Here is a 26341-nt window from a genome sequence, read left to right on the forward strand (position 1 = left end):
TGCTTTATAAGAAGACCTTTGGATTTCTCCAAGAGGACCTTTTGGAGTCCTTCTGGTCTTCAGTAAGAAGTATATAGTACCTTCTGGCCTTTTGTGAGGAATCTCTTCTGGTCTTCGAAGACAAGACCTTCTGGTATTTTATATGTTAATCTTCTGATCTTTTTTAAGAAGAACATCTGGTCTTTTATAAGGATACCATCTGATACGAAAACCTTTTAATCTTACGTGGAGTCATTTGGAGTGGTCTAATAACGTAATAATGCAGTTCTCAGGAAGGCTTTTGGCAGGACTGAATGTTTTCCATTGTCCCGAGCCACAATGCAGCCTGCCAAAGACCGACCTATATATTTGTGAGTTGTCAAGATGGTTTCCTTATCAGGTCCTCAAGTATTGCCGACTAGTGACCTGAGAATATTTTTCCAGTCGCGGTTCTTATCGTGGGCGTCGCAATAATGGGCTCATCGACCAACACACTTGATGGTAGCCGCATCTCCGCTGTTCATATAGGTAAATATCTAGAGATTGACTATGTGGCGGGTGTTTCTATAGTCTCAGTATGGATATGTAAACGATATAGGTTTTTTCCTATTGGAAATGTAATTACTTCAAATCCGTCTGGTGGGCTCGGAATACTAAAACGATATAGATTAAACAGTCCCGGAGATACCGCTCTACCTTGGGAACTCCCTGTCCCACTTTACGGTTATTTGACTTATTGTTTCTGAGTTTGATAGTTGGAGGATAGTTCCTTCGACGTCCTTAAACAGCTTGGTGTAATTGACAGTATCAAATGTTTCCGACGAATCAAGCTCCACCATAAGTGTATATCACGGGTCCTATATTGGTTGAGTCCGTTCATATTTTGCGATGAAATGATTTACAAAGAGTTTGTCATTGTGCAGCTTCCGAAATCCGTGTTAATGATCAGCAATTTTGAAGCTTGCGAGTTGCACAAAAATTATTTGTCGTTTTAATTTTTCCATTTTAATTTTATTTTTTCTCCTTTTTTCTGTCACTTTTTTTCTTATTTACTTACATATTCATGTTCTGTGTCAATGTTAAACATTCGGTTGGGCTTGTTAGCCATATCAAGACATGTTTTACGTATTGTATTTAGTATTTATATCGAAATAGTTTGGAAAATACATATGCGAATTTTGTAGTTATGTAGCAAATAAACGGTTGCAAACATAATAACGACCAGGTAAGGGGAGAGACGGATAACGATGCCAAGCACCGCCGAACAGTGAATGGCGGTGGTATTTTTTTCGAATCGAATTTGCGAATGTTACAAAAAGGGAATCCAGTTATGTGGGGATCAATGCCATAAACTTGTCAAACTTAAAATCTTCGTCATGTTCACTTTAAAGAGGCCAGTTCCAGTAATCAATATTGTTAATTACGAATAGTTTGCAAACATTTCATCGCAATTTGACCATATTTCTTAAAAGGTCCATTGTGTGGAGGTCCAGTTCCACCTTAAATATGTTAATAGTTAAATACTAATTTTCCAAACTAATAGGCTTTAATTCGACATTTCGATTAAAAACATCCTCGGAGAACAATTTCAATACAGGTTTATCTATAAAAATTTTCGTCTTACCACGCTTCCTTTCAATTATAGGTAACTGAAACTTCAAATTAAATAAAGGATGGGGATATCCAATACAAGTCTATAATTTTTAAATCTTTTATTTCAAAATACAAGTGCCTGTGGTGAACATAAAACTAAACCACATTGTTACGGGCTCATTAATAATAAAATTGGCCAATGGCAATATTGTAACTCTTTTCTTCAAACTACAAAACAAACCAGTGAGCGGAGCAGTATAGTCGGACGGGGCCGACCATCCGATACCCTACACAACTACCACGAACTCTAACTTTCTGAGGATGTTTATTCCGAGTCTGAGTAATATTTCGTGATATTTGCCCCCTCTTGTCCGATTAGAGGTTAACAACACCTCTTCTTTACTTTTTCGAATATTCAGTACAGTCCTTCTAATTACTTGTCCAGATTACCTTCACGGTGGGTTGTGTTGTGATTTTCCGATTATACTCTACTCGAAAACACACAAAAAATTATGTTTTCGGTCCATTTCATCCCAAAATTTTAATCTGATCATCACGGAAAATTGTAGGCGTTGTTCTTGACCATAACTGGAACTTCATGAAAAATTTCAAAGCCATCAGCGCGATATTTCTCCCTCTAATGTGGTAATGGGTTACTAAATAATATCTGAATACGTAAGCACCTGTAAATATTTGACTGTAACTCCCACATCTGAGTAGATACATCACTATATTTGGTATCAATTTAAAGGCCAACCACTCCTCTTGGATATGCTATCAACTCCTGGGTTCTACATCCTCCAGGAGTAAATATATATGCCATAGAATACAAATTTTGTCATTTTTCACACAAAAGTCAGGGTCCATTTGACCCGCTAAATATTGACCGATCTTTATCAAAACATGCATGCTTATTCTCTGGCCCGATCCCCTTCTCCATGCAAAAATTCGCGGTGTTTTGGCCATAATTGCGGCCTCTGGAGCGACCAGAAAAACCGACAAAAATTTAGTATTTGGTCCATTTCATCCCCTAAATATTAACCGATCTTTTCCAAAAACAATAGGGGTCTTCATTGGCCAGAACCCATCCTACATGCAAAATTTCGTGAAGATTGGTCCATAACTGTGGCCTGTATCGTGTTTACAAATTATAATGGACAGACGGACGGACGGACACACATGTCTAGATCGGACACACATGTCTCAGCTAGTCGAGATATGACGATCGGTATACTTAAAGGTGGGTATAGGACCAATATTTCGCGGCGTTACAAACATTTGGGGCTGCACAAAGCTATAATACCCTGACAACATAGTTGTGTAGGGTATAAAAAGCTGAACTAAAAGTAAAAACTTTTACATTCACCATTACTTTGCGGTTCGACAACAATAATTAATCACAAAACATACCTTTGAATATGAAAACTAAAATTCTAATTAACCGCAAACGCATATTTTTCAGTTAAAATTCCTTAAACCACACAATTAATTATCAACGATAACTTAGAGAGACTTTTTAGGCATTGACAATAAAGTATTTGAAACATTCCGTATATATATATATATATATATATATTCTTTTGAAATAAATATGGCTATTTGATTAATGATCGAATCAGGGGAAAACTGAATAACACTTTAATTGTTCTTACTCCACCGAATTGTGATTTAAATGACAATTTTTTTTTAATATTTAGATTGACAAAATGTTGGTATACTTACGTCAAATAAGAGCCCGATAAAAAAGTACCCGACTTGAAAAAAATTGGTGAATTAATTATACACGTATATGTTTTACAACTATCAGATCATTATTACCCGGTAGCAATGAAAATTCCAATTGGAGGTATGTAACTAGTCCCAGCACTAGTTATAAACCGTAAAAGTTACTAATTTGACCCTAAAGTAATGCAAGAGGAACCAATTGACTACGTAGGTGGCGTAGGGGATGATAGGGTATGACTGACCTCCCCGCGGTGCCACCTGGGGCGTCGGGTTAGTCGCCCACTCTCGGAAAACCCTACCTACTATGAAAAATCAAAGAAAACCAAATTAATGCAAAAATCGGAAGGGAAAATATCGTTGGCCCCACCGTCGGAAAATTCAGCCTTCATGAAGAAACATCTGACAACGGCATAAGGTTGATTGACTTCGCGGCAGCAAAAAACATGGTAGTTAGCAGCACCAGATTCGAGAATCTCGGTATTCACAAGGCCACCTGGATTTCTGCCGATCGAACAACGAAAAATCAAATCGATCATGTTGTGATAGACAGAAGGCATTCATTCAGTGTTTTAGGCGATCGATCGATAGACGATCCGAGGAGCGAATATCGATTCGGTTTGCACTCGTCTTAATGTAGCAGCAAAGGTGATATCTAATGTAACACGGAAACTCGACGTCGAAAAGCTGCAAACACAACAGATAGCAGAAGCCTACTCCGCTCAACTTACCCAACTGCTTGACGAAAGCACTCCTTCTCCCGATAATAATATAGAAGCACAATGGCAAAGAATTGCCCACTCCTTATAAACTGCAGCAAAGGTAATGCTTGAATACTGATGTGAAAAACGCAGCGTATAGAGCAACCCTGCAGACAGTAAAGAGCAACCATGCAGACAGACCTACGTGTAATGCGACGGTGAATTATCGGGAGAAAAAGAGGGAGAAGAAACGTATTTCCAGAAAAACGAAGAAAGAATAAGTAAAACGAGAGTGTGAGCCAATCGAGATATAAAGAAGTCAGAACAAAGTCCGGAAATTTAACCAACGAGTAAAACACCAAACCGAAGGCTTTGATGTAGGCACATCCTCCTGTAGAGATGAAGAAGGAAACCTGGTTATGATCTGGAAGGAACATTTTGAAAAACTTCTGATATCAAATAGTAGCAGTGAAGAGGATACCCCAGAACCAATAATAGATGTCGGTATAGAGTGTATACCACCTAGACAAGATGATGTCGGAGTAACAATTAATCGGCCGAAGAATAATAAAGCAGCAGGTGTTGTTGGATTACCAGCCGAACTATTCAAGACCGGTGGCCAGATACTGGTTAGGAGCATGCTCCAGTTGATTAGTACAATTTGGCTGGTGGAATGCATGTCCAATGATTGGAAACTCAGAATTCTGTGTCCCGTGCACAAAGATTTTCCACTTCCAGATTTTCACTCTGCGCAAAATCCTGGAAAAGACCCACGAAAATCTCATCGACACATTCCACCTATTCGTCGACTATAAAGCCGCATTTGACAGCCCTATCCGTTCAGAGGTGTTTAAAGCCATGTCTGCGTTCGGCATTCCTGCAAAGTTAATATGGCTATGCAGGATAACTTTAAGTGGCACAAGGTTAGCAGTTAAAGTCGGAAAGGACCTATCGGAGCCCTTCAATACCGAACGAGGATTCAAACAAGGTGACAGTTTGTCTTGTGATCTACAGCTTCGAGATAGTCAAAGATTTTCTATACTTCTTTTGGTACCGCCATAAATACAACTAATGACATTAGTTCTGAAATTCAGAGGAGAATAGTGTTGGTCAACAGATGCTACTAAGGTCTAAGTAAGCAATTCAAAAAAAAGGCCACCTCTCGCCAGACCAAACTTACACCCTAAAAGACGTTGATATTATCCGTGCTGTTGAATGAATCTCAAGCATGGATACTTGCCCAAGCAGATGAGGCAGCTCTTGGAGTGTTTGAGAGAACAATTCTCCGGAAGATCTATGGGCCGATCTGCCTCGACGGTGAATGTCGTCGTCGAATGAACCATGAGCTGTACCATCTATTCTCGGATCGATGATGATTTCCCCACTCAAAAGGCATATAAAAGTGAGCCAAGTGATGGTTCACGCAGAAGGGGAAGGCCGCGAATCCGATGGAAAGATCATCTAGAAGACAACATCTCAGCCAGCTAAGTAAGGTAAGTATAAGAGGTGCGGATTGTTTTAGGAATAGTTTTAGGGGTCTATAAGAGGCGTCGATTTTTTAAGATTATTTATCCTGGTATCGTATTCTGATATTGACGATGCTGGACTTAATTTCCAACAAAATATTTGTTAATTTAGTTCTACTAGACACTAGAACAAGGAGCTCCCCTTAATATCATCCAAATATGTTCTCATGCATTAAACAAACGAAGATAATACCAAGTTCTCCACTTTCAAAGAGGTTACGACAAACAAAAAGAAAAAAAATTAAACAATGATTCCTCCTGCGACCTCCTTTTTAAAATACCATTCCGTTCCAGAACGAGTGTCACGCTGTTGAGCTTTGCAACAAACCGATTTTAACCTCAAACAACAACATTCAACCGACCGACCAAGCAACCAACTAACCAACCAGTATGAAATAGGAAATTGTACGTTGCTCTTGTATGCGGCTCCCACTTTTTGAATTAGTGTATCACTCAATGTCCTTTTCCATGTCCAGTTGTGAACCGATCATCGTCATCGTCGTCATTGTGATGTAAACGACGCACAGTGGCTGATGCTGATATTTGTTTTGTTTTTGTGTGGTTGCTTAGATTGTCTGTCCGGGTTTCCTTTTTGTTTTTTCCTGATGCGTGTCTGTCTCGCCGGACAGCAGGATATGTGGTTAACGCATAGTTTGTTGCCTTGGCCACAATGAGGCAGACAATCGAAATGACCAACCAAACAACCAACCAACGGACCAAATGAATTTCATTTAACCATACCGAGAAACAAACAAATAGTCTAAAAATGCTATTTTTGGTCATTTGGACTGGCTTCCGAATTCTTCCGAAGTGACTGCAGCACTTCACGTTTGTGTGAATCAAAAAACACAACACATGTGACATAAGCTGTTGACATCTGGTGGAAGAGTTTCTTTTGAACTGCATATTTAAAGGGGTGGAGACCAAGTTGTGGGTCGGAGATTAAATTCGTAGGAGGATTTTTTTTGGAATACGAGGGTGGGGAATATTTTTTTCAAGTAGCAATAGGTCTTGCATTTTTTAAAGGGGAGTGGATTTTTTTAAAGAATATTTTTTCAGGGTCTAACCAAGGCTTGGATTTTTTAAAGAATAGTTTTTCTAGGTCTAACAGAGGCGTGGATTTTTCAAAGAATAGTTTTTCTAGGTCTAACAGAGGCGTGGATTTTTTAAAGAATATTTTTTCTAGGTCTAACAGAGGCGTGGATTTTTTAAAGAATAGTTTTTCTAGGTCTAACAGAGGCGTGGATTTTTTAAAGAATAGTTTTTCTAGGTCTAACAGAGGCGTGGATTTTTTAAAGAATAGTTTTTCTAGGTCTAACAGAGGCGTGGATTTTTTAAAGAATAGTTTTTCTAGGTCTAACAGTGGCGTGGATTTTTTAAAGAATAGTTTTTCTAGGTCTAACAGAGGCGTGGATTTTTTAAAGAATAGTTTTTCTAGGTCTAACAGTGGCGTGGATTTTTTAAAGAATAGTTTTTCTAGGTCTAACAGAGGCGTGGATTTTTTAAAGAATATCCACGCCTTGGATTTTTTAAAGAATTTTTTTCTAGGACTCTCAGAGGCGTGGATTTTTGATAGAATATTTTTTCAGGGTCTAACCAAGGTGTGGATGTCTTAAAGATTATTCTTTCAGGGTCTAACCAAGGCGTGGATGTCTTAAAGAAAAATTTTTCTGGGTCTAACCAAGGCGTGGATGTCTTAAAGAATATTTTTTCTGGGTCTAACCAAGGCGTGGATGTCTTAAAGAATATGTTTTCAGGGTCTAACCAAGACGTGGATTTTTTAAAAAATATTTTTCAGAGACCCATAAAATATTTTTGAAGTTTTCCGCCATTAACAAACCCCCTCTGATTTTCCACTATTTGTACCATATTCTTACAGTCTCTTTTTCTATTAGTACCGATTTTTCCCAGGATGTATTTCATATGCAAATTATTTCTGTTATAAACGAATTTTCTTATTTCCCCATTTCTTTCCGGAGATCTCACAATTTTCCTTACATAAAAAGTATAACAGGAGTTCATCCTGATTTTATTTTTCCTTTTCGGAGGGTACATATTCCCACTATCTGCCGGAGGGGTAAACGTAAATTGGTTTGTTGTCGGCTTTCCTAATTTTCCACAACTCAAAATTGTTGCATACTACGCGTGCCGAATGTTCATACGGAGGTATTTATGAATGGTAAATGTGAAATGTGAGTACGTTAGATATACATGAGGACAAAAGGCCTGAAGTAGGGCCCTAGCAAATTCACCCCTATACATTTAGTCCATAAAAAAATATTCTTTTAAAATCCTCGCCTTCCTGAAAAAAAAAAATCTTTAAAAAATTAACGCCTTGTGTAGGTCCCTGAAAAAAATTTAAAAAATCCATGCCTTGTGTAGGTCCCTGAAAAAAATTTAAAAAATCCATGCCTTGTGTAGGTCCCTGAAAAAAATTTAAAAAATCCATGCCTTGTGTAGGTCCCTGAAAAAATATTTAAAAAATCCACGCCTTGTGTAGGTCATTGGAAAAATATTCTTTAAAAAAACCACGCCTTTTGTAGGTTCCTGAAAAAAAATTTAAAAAATCCATGCCTTGTGTAGGTCCCTGAAAAAATATTTAAAAAATCCACGCCTTGTGTAGGTCATTGGAGAAATATTCTTTAAAAAATCCACGCCTTGTGTAGGTCATTGGAAAAATATTCTTAAAAAAATCCACGCCTTGTGTAGGTCATTGGAAAAATATTCTTAAACAAAACCACGCCTTTTGTAGGTTCCTGAAAAAAAATTTAAAAAAACCACGCCTTTTGTAGGTTCATGAAAAAAAATTTAAAAAATCCACGCCTTGTGTAGGTCATTGGAAAAATATTCTTTAAAAAATCCACGCCTTGTGTAGGTCATTGGAAAAATATTCTTTAAAAAAACCACGCCTTTTGTAGGTTCCTGAAAAAAAATTTAAAAAATCCATGCCTTGTGTAGGTCCCTGAAAAAATATTTAAAAAATCCACGCCTTGTGTAGGTCATTGGAAAAATATTCTTTAAAAAATCCACGCCTTATGTAGGTCATTGGAAAAATATTCTTTAAAAATCCACGCCTTGTGTAGGTCATTGGAAAAATATTCTTTAAAAAATCCACTCCTTGTGTAGGTCATTGGAAAAATATTCTTTAAAAAATCCACGCCTTGTGTAGGTCCCATAAAAAATATTCTTTAAAAATCCTCGCCTTTTGTAGGTCCCAGAAAAAATATTCTTTAAAAATCCTCGCCTTGTGTAGGTCCCAGAAAAAATATTCTTTAAAAATCCTCGCCTTGTGTAGGTCCCAGAAAAAATATTCTTTAAAAAACCTCGCCTTGTGTAGGTCCCTGAAAAATATTCTTTAAAAAATCCATGCCTGTGGATGGTCCTTGAAAAAATATTCTTTAAAAAATCCACGCCTGTGGATGGTCCTTGAAAAAATATTCTTTAAAAAATCCACGCCTGTGGATGGTCCTTGAAAAAATATTCTTTAAAAAATCCACGCCTGTGGATGGTCCTTGAAAAAATATTCTTTAAAAAATCCACGCCTGTGGATGGTCCTTGAAAAAATATTCTTTAAAAAATCCACGCCTGTGGATGGTCCTTGAAAAAATATTTTTTAAAAAATCCACGCCTGTGGATGGTCCTTGAAAAAATATTCTTTAAAAAATCCCCGCCTCTGTCATTCCCTTGTGAGTCATTTTTGGGCCCATTCATTCCTGGGCCTGCATCCTTAAAGGTGAACACTTTTTTTGGTTCGTCCATAAATTTATGTTGACACATTCTCATTTCGGTAGTCTTTGTGATTCCAGTTAACTGGATTTGTTTTCTACTTTTTTCCTCTTCTGCATCACCCTCATCATCATCATCGTCGTCTTCATCTTTGAAGATCCTATTTTTGTCTTGACTAAGAAAACATATAGCACATTTGTATGTGAATCTGTGTGTGTGTGTTTGTGTCTCTGCATACATTTGTGGTTGTGTGTGTGTGTGTGTGGGAATATTAAATTCTGGAATTTGCAACACATGTTTCTCTCCATGTTCGGAATTAACACAGTTGTGTCTCCATCCATCACAACAATTCACACAGCACACAGATCTACTCCTTTTTTCGGTTGGTCCCAGCAAAGGAGTATATTTGTATACTAGTATGTAGATGTATGAGTGTGTGTGGACATTCCTTACGGGAAATGCATTCCCATTGAAGATGAGGGTGTGCGGAACCCGGTATACTCTCTCCATATATAAAAAAAGAAAAAGAAGAAAATGGAAAAAATCATGTCTTCCAGTTGGGTTAACACATGACACACTCTGGAACAGACCTACACACACATGCACACATACACTACACATCTCTGCCAATCGGAACACATATTGCAATTTACACCAGCATCACTACGGGCTGCAACCAACATCCGAACAAGAACAACAAACAAAAAAATGAAAGTAAAATTTTGGGTCCTTATACTGACGATGCTGCCTCTGATGTTGCTGCTTCAGATGCTGATAAACCATAAACCAAAATGTGTTTACTTGGATACCCCCAAAGGATTGCTACTTTGTTTGGTGACCAAAACAACAACAGCAACAACCAACCAACTCAATGTTTCATCCATTTCATCAAAATGTGAAATTGTTGGTTAGGTGGTGCATACCTCCATCTGCCTTGGAGCGAAAACATTTCACTGCTGGTCCCCTCGCCAAAAATTCCAAATGTTGAAACATAAACTAATCATCAATCTTATGGAATCCTCCACAGGCTTAGATTAGATAATAAACTACCAAAAATAATATTCAGTATTCAAAAAAAAAACAAAAAAAACAAAGAAGAAGCAGAAGCTGAAGGTTGGAAATGAAGATATCCTTGCGAGATAAATTCGAAATCTAGTTCAAAAAACAATAAGTGACATACATAGATAATAAGGACCTCCAGAGCCATCAGAGGAGTGGATTTTTAAAGAATATTTTTTCAGGGACCTACACAAGGCTTGGATTTTTTAAAGAATATTTTTTCAAGGATCATCCCCAGGCGTGGATTTTTTAAATAATATTTTTTCAGGGACCTACACAAGGCGTGGGTTTTTTAAAGAATATTTTTTCAGGGACCTACACAAGGCGTGGATTTTTTTAAGAATATTTTTTCAAGTACCATCCACAGGCGTAAATTTTTTTAAGAATTTTTTTTTTTCAAGAACCATCCACAGGCGTGGATTTTTTAAAGAATATTTTTTCAAGGACCATCCACAGGCGTGGATTTTTTAAAGAATTTTTTTTTCAGGGACCTACACAAGGCGTGAATTTTTTAAAGAATATTTTTTCAGGGACCTACACAAGGCGTGGATTTTTTAAAGAATATTTTTTTAGGGACCTACACAAGGCGTGAATTTTTTAAAGAATATTTTTTTAGGGACCTACACAAGGCGTGGATTTTTTAAAGAATATTTTTTCAGTGACCCATACAAGACGTGGATTTTTTAACGAACATTTTTTCAGGGACCCATACAAGGCGTGGATTTTTTAAAGAATATTTTTTCAGGGACCCATACAAGGCGTGGATTTTTTAAAGAATATTTTTTCAGGGACCCATACAAAGCGTGGATTTTTTAAAGAATATTTTTTTAGGGACCTACACAAGGCGTGGATTTTTTAAAGAATATTTTTTCAGGGACCTACACAAGGCTTGAATTTTTTAAAGAATATTTTTCAGGGACCTACACAAGGCGTGGATTTTTTTCTATTTTCCTTAACCTGGTGCTGCTTCTAACTCCAAGTTCAGGAAGGCTGCGACCTGTATCGGTTGAGTCCAAAGAGAAAATGGGTTTAGGTGAGTGGGTTTGGCTAGGCAGTTGAATAGGTGTAGCGTGTCATGTGGTATAATACCACATGCCGAGCAGATATTATCGACCTCTCCATTAATTCGTGCCCAATATGAATGAAAAACACCATCTTGATCTTAACTGTGCTAAGACCACTCTGGTTTGTCGAGGTAGCTGCTGCTCTTCTGCAGCTATCGTAGGCGGGTGATCTCCGAGGATAGTATTCACACGATATTCTCGAATTGCTTCCTCAACTGCATCCGTGTGAATACGATTCAATCCTGCTTGATAGGCCTGTTGATCTAGAGGCTCCCTTTTGTACCTTTGGACCTCTCTCTCTCTCTCCACATCATGAAGATGCTTCCTGACTTGCCTAGGCTACTCCTATAACACCCAAGCAGGTATTTCATCGGCAACATCCTGTTGTGTTGACGCACAGAAAGGATCTTCGATATTCTCGAATCGGTTCCTCAACTGCATCCGTGTGAATACGATTCAATCCTGCTTGATAGGCCTGTTGATCCAGAGGATCTCTTTTGTACGTTTGGACCTCTCTTTAGATCATGAAGATCCTTCCTGACATGTCTAGGCTACTCCTATAACACCCAAGCAGGTATTGCATCGACAACATCTTGTTGTGTTGACGCACAGGAAGGATCTTCGTCTCCTCATGTAAGTGGTCCTCAGGCGGCATTCTGGTAGGATTGAAGGTTTTTCACTGCGTTGTACTGACGTTAGCGGACCACACTGGCGCCCCATAGTTTACGACAGACCGGCCTATTGCTGTGCGTGTCGTTAACAAGGTTTCTTTGTCAGCTCCCCAAGTGCTGCCGGCTAGCGACTTGATAACCTTGTTTCTGCTCCTGATTTTATCGCAAATAGCTGTGGCATGCGCTGTCGACTTTTAAAGACTATCGAATGTGGCCCCTAGAACCTTGGGGTACTTGGTGGTCGGAATCGTATGCCCCTCGACCTGCACATTCAAAGATAGCCGCATCTCCGCTGTCCATGTGGTAAACAGTGTGGCCGTTGACTTAGTGGCGGATATTTCCATATTTCTCGACCGAAAAAAACTCTGCAATATCCATTAGATTGTGGTACAGCCTCTCGCAAATGTCATCAATTTTAGGTCCTGACGCCATAATCATACAAACATCTGCATATGTTACGATCTTTATGCCGTCCGTTGGGCGTGGAATTCCAGAGAGGTAGAGGTTAAACAGTTCCGTAGATATCACGGAAGAGAGGTAGAGGTACTCTACTCCTGGCTCATGAAGCTGCTTCACCATGGAGATTCCATCTGGACCAAGCGCCTTGGATGATTTCGTGTTTCTGATGACACATGCAACATCACCCATCGTAAACTGTGGTGGTACCTTCTCGGCTGAAAGAGATCTTATACGACAAACTCACTTAAAATAACTTGCGCATCCTTCGGCTCAGTCACAGTTTCGTCGTTAAATGTGACTGAGGTCCTATCATCCTTCTTACCAGGGTTCGAGAGCGACTTAACCGTTGCTCACAGTTTACTTACTCCGGTACCAATGTTGCAACTCTTCAGATGCTCCAACCATTTATTCATCTTGTGTTCCGCGACAAATCTGCTGACCTCCAACGTAAGTTCCCTGACCCTGGGATCTGCTGGGTTAGATCGACGGAGCTCATCACGCTCGTTTGCTAGACCAACTGATTCTGCTGGGAAATTAGGTCTTATTTCGGGTATTCGACCACCATGTATAATTCTAGCAGCTACAGCTGTATTGATGCCTCGGAATTTCCTTTCCTGTACATCAGAAGGAATGGAAAGTTCTTGGTAGCGCTAGTTGGTGAACTCTATGAATCCTTGCCAGTTGGCTTTTCTATGGTTAAGGAATGTGCGGCGTTCAGAGATGACGAAATCGGGCGGTCTGCTAATGGAGACGATTATGTGGTCTGAGCCAAGAGAAATGACGGGCTGCCAGCTGACGTCATTTATCAGACCTGGTGACACAATGTTTATGTCTGGCGAACTGTGACACTCTCCCCTTATTCTGGTAGGGGCAATTAATGACGGCCAAATAACGCGGTTCACAGCTATTAATCGGCGGTATGTACACGTTAAGCACCTCTACCTCGGCAGTACCACATTTAACTGCTACCCCCATACATTCCATGTATGGGTCACTAGAGTCAAGCTCAAACGAGATAGCCCTGTATTGAACAGAGTGGTGCATAAGGAATGTTAGGCCTCCACCTCCACTTTTTGGTGGGATTCTTCCTCAGCACGTTGTAACCATCACAACGCGGTAGGCTACAATTTTCATTGAGCTTGGTTTCCCGCACCGCCGCGACCATAATATTCTTCCGATTCATAAAGTCCACTATCTCATCTATTTTTCCTCGAAGACCGTTGCAATTAAATTGCAGAAACGATCCACTGGTGGGGTGGGAACAGCAACGTGCAGTGTTAAGTGCTGCATATTTGGTTGCTGTTGAGAAGACTGCGGTGGAGTTCCTTACTCCGACGAAGAAGATGACGTCGTAGAAGACTTGCTGGGGATTGCGCTGTCGCAGCACGAGGCAACGTAATACCTTTCGCTGTAATCTCGCAATAGGGCCAACCCGGAACAATTCCTGAAGTTCACCCACTCACCCATTACATCTCACCGACACTGACCAGTGGTGAATGATGTTCTGGCAAACCGAACAGAACCACGGCCCGGGGTTTTGTTCGATCCCGGCACGGGCCAAATAATTCCGGAGCAAGCATTCCGGGATATGTTGCTCCCAAAACAGAAAAACAATAAATATATAACTGGGTTGGCAGCCGCAGGCCGAGAAGAATCGGATTGATTATTTTGTTTGGTTCCATTTCGCATGTTCTGAATTGAAAATCCGTATCTGAGTATATCCAAATTGATTTATTTTAGAAATGTTCGTTTTCATTTTTTTTATTTCATAAAATAATTAGTTTTTGAACCTACATAGTTCCTTTGATATCCATCGTTATAATTTAAAATAATAATACAATAATAATAATAATATTTTTTATAAGAATAATAATAATAATAATAATAGTTGTAGAGTAGTAGTAATAATAATACACAATATAGACATAATAGGGAATGCAAAGCATATGACCGAAAATTAAATTCTATTTCTTCAACACTTTATTAATATTTTTGTCCACTACATTCCGTCATTCCCTGTCATGCGACCATTTAATCGAAACTAATCAATTCGGCAGTGGCCGGTTCTTCATGTGCTGGTGGTGCTGCTGGTTCGGGTTCATGTTGTGGAGGTGCCGGGGCCGATTGTACAGCTTGAATTTGTGTGGCCGCCTGCATTTGTGGTGGTGGTGGTTGCATTTGTGGTTGGGGTTGTGGGGCTGGAACTTGTTGGGGTGTCTGCGGTGGTAGAGATGCAGCAACCTGTTGCTGCTGCTGTTGTTGTTGGATTTGTGGTGAAGAAATGGTGGTCATTGGATTGGCTTGGGGTCCTGGTAAATTTCCTATATTTGGTATGGGTGATTGGCCATGCATTAGATGTTGTTGTTGCTGCAGCATAACATGAGCCATGTGGGGTGGATGTGGTACAGGTGCTCCTCTCATCGCCGATAATTGTGGTCCTGGTCCTTGCGGCATGGCTTGGTTATTTGTCACTGGTATTTGATTGTTGACCTGAGGAACGTGATGGTTATGTGTGGGCATAGGTTGTTGTTGTTGTTGCTGCTGTGATTGTGGTTCTCCTCCTGCTGCCATTGGTGGTCCTGGTTGCGGTTGATGTGGCTGAGATTGTTGTTGCTGCTGTGGTTGTGGCATCATGCCGCCAGCTTGTGGCATGTGATTTTGCATGACATGTGGTTGATTTAGTGGCCCCGGTTGCTGCTGTTGCATCATCATATTACCAGCCTGTGGCAAACCCTGAGGTGGCATACTAGGATATTGCATACCCGTCATAGCAGCCGCCGCAGCCTGGGTAGTATGATAAGGAGGCATACCACCCACCATGGCTGCTCCAGCTGTTGTTGTGGCACTAGGAGAGTATGGATTATAGACACCTGGTGGTTGAATTCCCGCCAGATGTTGCGGCTGCTGAGATGGTGACCCTTGTGGCGGCATGCCGGCCATGGCGGGCATAAATGGAAATGCTGTCTGATTCATACGATATTGGGCCATTTGTTGTTCCTGACGCAGTTGCATTTCCCGTTCCTGTTCCTGAATACGATGCAGTGCCAGCTGGCGTTGATATTGCAGATATTCCTGTTTCTTTTTGCGCATTATTTCCAACTTCTGGGCCATTTGTATCTGTCGTTGACGTTCCTGCTCTTCGGCCATACGTCTCAAATTTTCAGCATGTTCATTTCGTAGATCATCCAGGGCGGCTCGTGAGTCCTTGATTTGTGCCAACTTATCCTGTAACTGTTCATACCACATCCGTTTGTCGTCCAACTCTTTGATGAACGACAACTGTTGCGAATGTAAATTGGTCAATGTCATAAACAAGGTTTGCACCGAACTGTCGTTGGCAATGCTGCGACCTCTACTCGAATTCGATTTCATGCGATTAACAAATATCTCCACCTGGGCACGCATATTGGCGGCAAATTCATCGATTTTTTGTTCATCAGTTGATTTGGGACGAAAGTCATTGGCAGTCAATGGTTGCTGTTGCGATTGCGTTTGTTGTTGCTGTGGCCCCATCATCCCTTGGGGTTGTGGTGTTGCCGGCATAGGGCTGGGTGCCGATGGGCTTGCCATTGGTGAATCGCTAACTTTACGTTGCTCCCAATAGCTGCGATTTAAATATTTGGCCAAATCGGGATTAGTTTCTTCGGGTTGGGGTTCTTTGGGTGCCGGTGGTGCTTCAGGACTAGGTGAACGTTGTTGCAAACGATAGGCAGCAATTGTCTGGAAAAGGAGGAATTTTAAAATGGTTATTTTCGTAATAGACAATTTGTGTTGGAAAAAAGGTAACATATTTTGGCACTCGAATAAAATAATGCCTGAGGTTAAATATTATTTTAGTAAAACTTATGCTCCTAGCCTAGTTATTGATGTGTCAGTCTTCTCTGATTGAATCAAAACCCGAGTTTCTAAACAAGTTCAAATAAAGCAATGAAATCTCAATCTAAAAAACAACTGAAAGAGCAATTCCAATATAAACTCGATAATCGTGCTCTTTGTGGCATCGTTTGATAGGGATCGATGCTCGTTGTTTCATCGATTGTTTATTTTGATATTTCCAAATCTCCATAAGAATTATGCTATGTTGAGGTAAGGAAGAATTTTCGTTTTCTCCTAATTAGCAACAGACCGACATATCGCTTTATAATCAACCAAATTTCTTTGACTGCACCCCAAGAGCTGCCTTGATTACATTTTAGGGGATTTTATTCAAGCGCCATTTTAGTTATGCTATGGACATTTTTTTTTTTCATAAAGTGTGGTCAATCCATATCCATTCCCTACGTTCAATCTGCTTTTATATGGGTTCATAAGGTTTCACAGTTCTACGTTACTTATAATGTAGGGCCAGAATATTCCGCATATGATCCTGAGGCATTTGTTTATGAATACCTGTAGCTTTGGCGCGATGGTGTTTAACACAAGCCAGGTTTCACTACCGTATAGCAGAATCTACATCATACAGGCTTCGAATATTTTAAGCTTGGTTTTCCTAGATATATTTGAGTTTCTCCATAAACCTTGCAATCGACCGAATGATCTTTCGCTTCGGTTTCGTATTGATTATGTCTATTTCTTCAACACCAATTGTAGTTATAGTGCTTCCTAGGTACCAGAAGCAATCAACGTATCCAATTGCTTGACCTTGTAGCATGATGCTTTTCCTACTGGTGTTGTTAATTTTCATGGTCTTACTTTTCTTGATATTAATCACAAGTCCAACATTGCTAGCCAATCTTTCCAGATCTTCTAATTTTTTACTGCATGTTGGATATTAGTTCAGAGCAACGTCGAACAGACACCCATTATCTACATCAATTGCATCTCACCGAGAAGGATGCGGTTCCGGGAAACACTACAAAACCAAAAATGACGCACACCAACATGTATATGTTGAGGTGGTAGCCTCTGGTCGGAGTTCATCTCCGATTCAATCCGATACATAGAACCAGCCGCCGTAGTCTCTTTCTCTGTCGTTGGCTTTTAGCACTTTCGCCGGTAAATCATCTTCTCCTGCTGATTTGTTACGTTTTAATCGTTCTATTACCTCTTTTATTTCCTTTGAGCTGGGAGGGTTGCACGATATATTCAGTGTATTTTCTATCGAACTGCTTTTGTACATTTCGTTATTTTCAGTGGTGTTTCCGGATTTACTGTTTTCATAGAAATGTTTTCTCCATCTTTGAGTTTGTTTATCATTGTTTGTTAGAATATTTTCATTCAGGCTAGCTGTTTCCTCGACTGTTTCCGCCAGATTGTACAATTTTCTTTAATCTGTTCTTGCTGATCTCTTCAGTTGTTTTGCTAGTACTTGTTACTGTTCTTTTGTGATATTGAGAATGTTGTTTGGTGTTCGGAATTGTAGCTTCTCGACCTGCACGTTAAGTAACATTCTTTTCTCGGTTGTCATTATGTTTAGAGTACGATTTGGACGACATCAATCATTTGGACTTTCTCTTTCGGAGAACAACGTACGACTGCCATTCACACTTATAATTATTTATCCAACGTCTCAAACTTGGCTGGAGGCTAGTATTCTCAATATCGTCAAACAGAGATGGATAATAGACGGCAGCGATAGGTCAAGCGCTACCACCACATGTTTAATCTGTTCTGGTTTAGCGCGAAGATAAAATATACACTGTTGTACATATGATGTTTACAGAATCCATGATCTGCAACTGGATAGCTTTCCCTTGTGCTAGGGAAGGAGTAATGCCTACATCTGGTATTCTTTCCTGCCTTTAGTAGCAATACAATCCTTCGGTATTACCAATGAAATATGAGATGATCGACAAATTTTCGGTTTATATATTTGCACATCTTTTCCTTTACCACGTTAAGAGTTATTATCATCCTTATTTTCAAATTTCGAGATCGACTTAACATTTTAGTATTTCCGCTTATGCTACGCCACTAATCCCCGACTTTGAGATATGTGGAATATGGACGACAGAGCTCATCCTGCCAATTAATCAGTCCAACACTATCTGCTGGAAAATTGTGTGTCATCTCGAGTATTTAACTAGGATCTGCAACTTACACTATGTCTCCGAATTTCCTTTGCTAGCCGAACATCAGAAAGTTCTCTGAAGCAGTGTCGGGGGAACTCTTCGTAACCCTGTCTTTTGGCTTTCCTATGATTAAGGAGTGCAGCGTTCCGAAGTAATTAAATGGGGTAGTCTGCTGATGGACATGTCGGGCTGCTTATTAACGTAATTTATTAAACCGGTGACAAAAGGATTTTATCTGGCGAACTGTGATTCATCGTGCAAAATGTTATGAACTATAATTTTTTCCTGTCAGCATTGCTCATTACCTAGGACGGAATGTCACAACTCATATTGTGCATTGAAGTTGCCTAGTAGTGTCAAGATGTACTGAGGGCTTTGTTGAGCATCAGGTTGTCTTGACAAGGTGTAATTGACATTCTGAAGACTACAGATCAATCTTGGCCGTGTTACATAATAAATATGCCATATTCAACATGATGACGTTTTTATAAACTGAAGAATGGCTTATGGTGTGGTCTCAAAATGTCACTTGAGCATTTGTTGTGCGAAAGGTATCACAACAGTTTGTTACATAGGTATTTTTCCGGTCACCGGGTAAGTCAGAGCAACGACTTCCGTTTTAATACTCGAAACAGAAGGAGGCCTTGGTGGAAATGGGATGGGAATTCTGCTCAATACCAGCTATGATCAATAGGATCCTAAGAAAATCGGTTTGTTCTACTTGGGAAAACCAATCACTTGGCGGGATGAAATCAGCGCAGATACGATTTTCGTTGGAACTCGGATGTAGTTGTTTAAACGGCCGTCACATTTTGGAACTTTTTGTCCGTGTTAAATATACTCTTCATTATTTGCCAATCCGCATTCGGATAAATGTGATCATACAATTACAATTAAATAGTTTTCAAACGGATTGGTTTGCTGCCTCGTTTTTTTTACTTTATCGTCCACGGAATTTTCCAACTTCTCCGATATTTTCATATTTCAAAACCATTCAATTTTCTTTTGTCGGCAGCTTTTATTGTCCATGTTTCGCAAACGTATAGGAATGTTGACGACATATAACACGTGACGAATCTAATTTTCTTTAATATATGAAGCGCTGTATTATCCACGCATATCGTCGAAGTTGACAATTCATGTCCGAGATAAACTCGGCTCGTTCCAGAGCTTATATCCGATTTTCATTGGAATGCAAATATAGCAGCTTACATGACCCGCTTTTTTGAAGCTCTTTGGCGATGTTAAATATTATACAATTCGTGCCGACGTCCATGGAATATTTTTTTCTGGCAAGTGTTTTTACTAACCCATTTGCGAACTAATAATCCTTGAACACTGATTTACTTTTTATCAATTTTTTAGTCTTCAATCTAATTCAGCGACTATTACATTTTTCTTTCTCTTTCAGCTCATAAAAGATATGTGTCACCACACAAACAATAATTTAATCGATAATATTTGTGTCTATTTCCGAATGCTTTACAAAACAACTGCTCGCCACTGCAGTCTAGTCACAAGAATAAAGGTAAGTTGTTGCTACAATTTTGTTTATAATTTTCATTACTTTCACTAAATCCCATTGCTTCCATTCTCCGACGCGTTGCGATAAGATAACAATTTAAGAAAAAATACAAGTGTTAATAAATCAAATATTTAAAATTACCTGTTGTTGCTGCTGTTGTTGTTGCTTTTTACTTTCTGCCTCCGATTGACTCAGAGCCAATGCCAATTGCAATTCTTCTTCTTCCTTCAATTCTTGTTCGGTTTTTCGTGGTGGTGTCTGTGCGGGAGGAACAAACAAAACAAAAAATAAACAAATACGATAACATGGAAAATATTGGGGAGGAGGAAGAACAAGAAAAATAAAAATTAATACCAACATTACTCACCTGAACTTGTTGGGCCAAAGAACTGTTTAAATATTCAGCTGGTAAATCGGTTTCTCCTGGGCGTCCAGTGGCCTTAGCCGATGTGGGCCGTTGCAACTGGGCATAACACCCATCGCAGACACGGACCTAGGAAATAAAATAAACAATTTTCAATATTTTTGACTTTAACAAAATTATATTTTAACTTACATCCTTTTCAATACCAAATTTGGGTAGGGGACACGATTTACTTGTACATTGGCCACAAAACACCTGACCACAATTGCGACAATGGTGTTTACGATTGGTAAAGGTAAAATCATCACGACAACGATGACATTTTTTACCATCTGTCCAATTGGGTGCTGTATCCATGGCAAACATGGCATCAGCCTCCTTGAGTTCGGGAAATTGATGGCCTTTGGTCTTTAGTATGGTCATTGTGTCCTGTAAGGAGTGAAATGAAAAAATAGATTAATATATTTTGTAAAACAAAAAATACAAATAAATGAACCTCCTTCTGAAGATCTTCTACTTCTAATTCTTCTTCCGAACTCATTTCAAAAATTTAAAATTAATTGTAATTGAAAAAAGTTTGCTATTCAATTATAGCCAATTGTTTGCTGCCTTTGTATGGGTTGGTTCTCCAATGTTGGCACTGCGCACACTGTATTCTAATTTAATTATTCATTGTGTTGTTGATGTCCATTGACATTCAAAACAAAAGTTCAAATCATATGATAACGTCTAACAGTCATGCTTTTGTCTTTGGTTTTGAAAGGGGTTGGAGAAAATTGAAAAGAGAAAGCAAGAAACCGAGGAGGAAATCGTTCGCATCGTTCGGAAATACGTAGGGTCTTTGTTTTACCATCCGTTCGATTTTCCTCTCTATTATACGGGAATTTTAAACAAAATCAACATAAAACTAGTGAGCGGAGCAGTATAGTCGGACATATGATACACTACACAATTTCCACGAAAATCTAATTTTCTGTAGTTCTATATTCTTAGCTTGGGCAATATTTCGCAATATTTACACTCTCATGACCGATTAAAGGTCAACCAATATTACTAATATTCAATACAATTCTTGGCCATATTCCCTTCACCGTGAGTTGTGTTGCGATGTTCGGCTTTCAATTGTGGGCTATAGATCGACTCGAAATAATACAAAAAATTAAGTTCTCGGATCAGTCCAACCGAAAGTTATTATCTGATCATCACCGAAAATTATAGGCGTTGTCCTTGAACATACATGGATTCTCATGGAAAATTGTAAAGAGATCAGAGCTATATTTCCGGCCTCTAGTGTGGTAATGGGTTACTAAATAATATCTGAATACGTTATCACCTGTAAATATTTAAGTGTAACTCCACATATGAGAACATACGACAATATAATTGGTATCAATTTAAAGGTCAACCACTCCTCATGGATATACTATCAACTTTTTGGGTCTATGCCCTTCCGGAGTTGATATATACGGCATAGAATACAATTTTTTAATTTTTCGCACAAAAGTCAGGGTCCATTTGACCCTCTAAATAATGACCGATCTATATCCAAACAAACATGCTCATTCTTTGGCCCGATCTCCTACTCCATGTAAAATTTCACGATGTTCGGGCCATAATAGCGGCATCTGGACCGACCAGAAAAACCGGCAAAAATTAAGTATTTGGTCCATTTAATCCCATAAATATTAACCGATCTTTCCCAAAAACAATAGGGGTCTTCATTGTACAGAACCCATCCTACACTCAAAATTTTTTGAAGATTGGTTCATAACTGTGACCTTTATCGTGTTTAAAATTATAATGGACAGACGGACGGACTCACATGTCTAGATCGACTCAGCTAGTCGAGATATGGCCGGTGTACTTGAAGGTGGGTCTAGGACCAATATTTCACGGCGTTACAAACTCTTGGGGCTGCACATAGCAATAATACCCTGACAACATATTTGTGTAGGGTATAACCAGTAAGGAAAGTAGTTATGTCGGACAGGGCCGACTATGATACTCTTCACCACTTTGGGTCTTTAGTGTACACTTTACAAAAAATCGAAGGAAAATATAAATGGAAGCTATATCTAAATCTGAACCGATTTTCACACATCATTCTAGATGCAGTTCAGTTAAAATATGACGAAAAATATTGGAACTATATCTAAATCTTAACCGATTTTTACGAAGCTTAGCAGACATCATTCTAGACTCAATTCAGTACACAATGCCAAATTTCGCACAAATCGAAAGATATAGAAGGACTTTGGTGCACCATTTACCTTAAATCCGACGAAAATATATATGGGAGCTATATCTAAATCTGAACCGATTTTCACGAAACTTATCACACTTAATGAGAACCTAAAAAAAAACAAATTCAAGCCAATTTGGTTTAAGAAGCGTCCAAAATATCGAATAATGGGGGTTTTCAATATGTGGGGGCTACGCGGACCCATGGGCCAATGTTGATCATTTTTGGTAGGGAGATTTTCTACTCAATGAGAGTGGAAAATATTAAATTGCTCCCATATCAAGCTCCTCAAATGCTTTTATCACTACACTCCATGTGGTAATAATGGGGTTGGCGACTTCGTGGCGGATATTTTCATATTCCTCGCTTTAAAGAAGGCTGTTAATTCGATGAGATAGGCGTTCAACCTCACACATATGTCCTTAACAATGGGAACAGACACCATGATCGTATAATCATCTGCATATGTAACGATTTCTATGCCGTCCGGAGGACGTGGAATACCGGAAAGGTAGACGTTAAACAGTTCCGGAGAAATCATTCCACCCTGGATACTCCATGTTTAACTCTACGGGGTTTGGACTTCTTATTCCTGAAATCCACGTACGACTGACGTCCACACATATAGTTGATTATACAACGTTTCAAACTCGGCCGGAGGGATGTGTTCTCGTTTTCCATAGTAACGTTACCACCTTTTATTCGGAATTTTGGGGAGTTTTGAATGCTCATAAGGTAGCAAATATTCGTAAAAAAATTATAAATATTGGTGCACTTTTTTTAGATAGTCCCCTGTACTTTGGCACGTTATTAACTAATTGGCTCTAATTTGGGACTCCTTGGATATCAAATTCTAATACGAAAATTAGCCATGGCATTTATGAAGGTACCAAAAATTGGTTCGATGATGCGTTTTCAAAATGATTTAGTAGAATTTCGTTTGAATTTTTTAAGTCCGATTTTGGTTCACTAATTGCTTTACTCCTCCCTATTATTTTAATAACACTTTAGAATCACTTTCGCACTCACCTTTATAGCTTGATATCTTTCGGAATTGCGAAATGCATATGCCCATGTCTGGATCAACTCCAATAATTTTGCCCGGACATTATCATGAGTGGTCTGTTCCAAAAATTGACTCAACATAGTGCAATTTTCTTTGGTAAAAACTTCATCATGCATTGGTGTACCACAATTTTTCACAACTGATTCCAATACCAGACAAGCATAGTAGGCAGTGTGGGGATTTGTGGAGTTCAGTTTCTTTTTGATGGCTGCAAAGGCATTTTTGGGTCTGGAAAAAAACACACACAAACAAATATTTAAATTTAAAAATCAAATATTAATATAACAAAATTCCAACTTACGCTATATCCTTTTGATTAATGGCATCACAGCACATCATTATCGATGGCCATTCAGGCTCCAACAATAGGTGGCTTGTGGCTCCATCTGGAAAAAACGAATAGGGAGAGAGAGGGGGAGGGTGTTGATATTATCAATGTTCTGTTCTTTTCAAATGAAACGTATTTCTCTTTGTATTGCAATTCATATAATTGTCGTTCATGTTGTTGTTGTTGTTTTATTTTTTGTTTTAATACGAAATAAAACGGAAAAGATTACTGCTCCCTTTCCGTTGGACGGACGGATGATCTTTGTGATAATTTGTTTTCTTTTTTTCTTCATATCACTTTAATTGATGAGTCACTACGGTTTTGTTTTTTCTTGTTTTTTTTTTTTTTTTGCAAAATCGAGAAAACACCAACAAATTTTGCACCGGCGAACTTACCCAGATTTTTATCAAAATTTGTACGAAACATTTTGTATTTCGTTGCAATTTGTCTGCAATTACAAAAAATGGGTGGTGTTTTTCACTGTATTTTCTATATTTTTTGTTGCTGTGTTTTTCTTTTCTGCTAGTCGCTTTGCAAATTTTCCTGCTTTTTCTTCCTTGTCAAATGTTAGGGTTCTATAGTTGCGATATTTGTCTATTCGATAAACTGCAATTGGAGATGACTATTGTGAATGACATTAGGTGATGGTGCGATATATCAAATTCGCCATTGTGGGGAACGCTTTTAAATGAAAAAAGGGAATTTTTTGGAAAAATTTAATTAATTGGAACAAATGATATCAGATTATTAAGATAATGGTATGGCAGTAATAACGAAAACTATAACAGTCAGCACAAACACGCATAGTATTGATTCACACTAGAGTAATCTCATGAAACAAATTACATGAGATCCGCAATATAGTAATGTTTAAAAAAAATGCTCGTGTGAGAAAGCTGCGACTGAAGAGGTGGTCTTTGACTCTATTTTCCAAGTTGTATACGGTCTACTCTCAGGTCATGTAATATGACCGCCAAAAAAATAGGTTTTTTGTTGGCCTCTTATTATTTACTTAGCTGGCTTGTGACAGAACTTTCCCATAGATTTTTCAAAAAAAAATTCTCTCAAACACTCCAAGAGCTGCCTCATCTGCTGCTTACTTAGGCCATAGTAGCATCTGTTGGCAAACACTACCCTTCTCCAGTTGACACGAATCTACTGGACGTCTTGCTCGTTAATACCATCAGCTTGGTCTTTTCCTAATTTACTGTCAGACCTACTTTGGCAGACACCATCTAAATTTGTTCAAAGGTGGTTGTTACCGCTCACAATGTTTGACCCATTATATTTATAGCATTGGCGTAGGCGAGTAACATGTGTTGTTTGGTGTACAGAGTGTCATTTCTGTTCACCTTTGCCTCTCGTTTTCCAGCAGGATGTTAACAAGGCCACACGACAGTCACCTTGTCTGAATCCTCGTTCGTTATTAAAGGGCTCCGAGAGGTCCTTTCCGACTTTAACTGCTAATCTAGTGCCAGTTAAAGTTATCCCGCAGAACCGATTTAATTTTGCAGGAATGCCAAACGCAAACATGGCTTTAAACACCTCTGATCGGATTGGGCTGTCGAATGTTGCTTTGTAGTCGATGAATAAGTGGAATGTGTCGATGTATTTTTCGTGGGATTTGGCGAAAATCTAGTCTTTGGTGGATTTGCCAAGTCTGAAGCCGCATTGGTATGGTCCAATAATGTAATTGACCATTGGCCTCAGGCGTTCACACAGCACGCTGAAAAACACTTGATATGCGATGGGACGGAGACTAATTCGTCTATATTTGGCACTTATCGTCTTGTCTTTTTTTTTTGCATTCTCCTAGCCAAATTGTATTAAACAGCTGGTGCATGTTCCTGATCAGCGTCTGACCCCCCGTCCTTGAATAGTTCATCGGCACCTGCTGCTTTATTATTCTTCAGCCGATTGATTGCTATTCTGACCTCATCTTGGCGAGGTGGTATACACTATATACCGTCATCTCTTATTGGTCCTGGGGTCCAGAAACTTTGCGAAATGATCCTTCCTTCTGTATCTGTCACCAGGTTTCCTTATTCATCTCTTCAGGAGAATGTGCCTATGCCATGTATGAAAGCTCCGACTATGTAGAGCTCTTTGGCTCTATTTTCCATGTTGTGTTAGGTCTACTCCCACGACATGCAATATGCCTGCCATAAAAGTCGGTATTTTTTGATCTCTTATTAAGCGATATAGGTCAGATAGATGCATCCTAATCTTCACATGGTGGATACAACTCTACCACCTAGACGATCACAACCAATCTGAATAGGAATACACTGTAAATGTAGTTATA

The 26341-nt window shown here is 39.1% G+C and overlaps 1 protein-coding gene across 1 annotated transcript; it reads right to left on the bottom strand.

Annotated features, from left to right (window-relative positions):
* Positions 1-14531: 14531 nt before the first annotated feature.
* LOC133336699 (hepatocyte growth factor-regulated tyrosine kinase substrate) lies at positions 14532-24544 on the bottom strand. The gene is made up of 7 exons (XM_061544980.1): positions 24432-24544; positions 24010-24094; positions 23672-23936; positions 20593-20829; positions 20404-20529; positions 20178-20294; positions 14532-16220 (listed from the first exon to the last, which is right to left on the bottom strand). Exons 1-7 carry the CDS (start codon positions 24460-24462, stop codon positions 14532-14534), a joined length of 2550 nt encoding a protein of 849 aa, XP_061400964.1. The 5' UTR covers positions 24463-24544.
* Positions 24545-26341: the final 1797 nt, after the last annotated feature.

Source organism: Musca vetustissima, unplaced genomic scaffold (assembly GCF_032173495.1).
Source record: "Musca vetustissima isolate MV318-11 ecotype Yass unplaced genomic scaffold, APGP_CSIRO_Mvet_v1 utg16456, whole genome shotgun sequence".
NCBI lineage: Eukaryota > Metazoa > Arthropoda > Insecta > Diptera > Muscidae > Musca > Musca vetustissima.

Coding starts and splice junctions, on each gene's coding strand:
- LOC133336699 (XM_061544980.1), bottom strand. CDS start 24,462: ATGTTTCGTACAAATTTTGATAAAAATCTGG. Junction 24,095..24,431: donor AAATTTTGATAAAAATCTGG/GTAAGTTCGCCG, acceptor CGTTTTTTCCAG/ATGGAGCCACAAGCCACCTA. Junction 20,830..23,671: donor AAAGATATCAAGCTATAAAG/GTGAGTGCGAAA, acceptor CACTCCTTACAG/GACACAATGACCATACTAAA.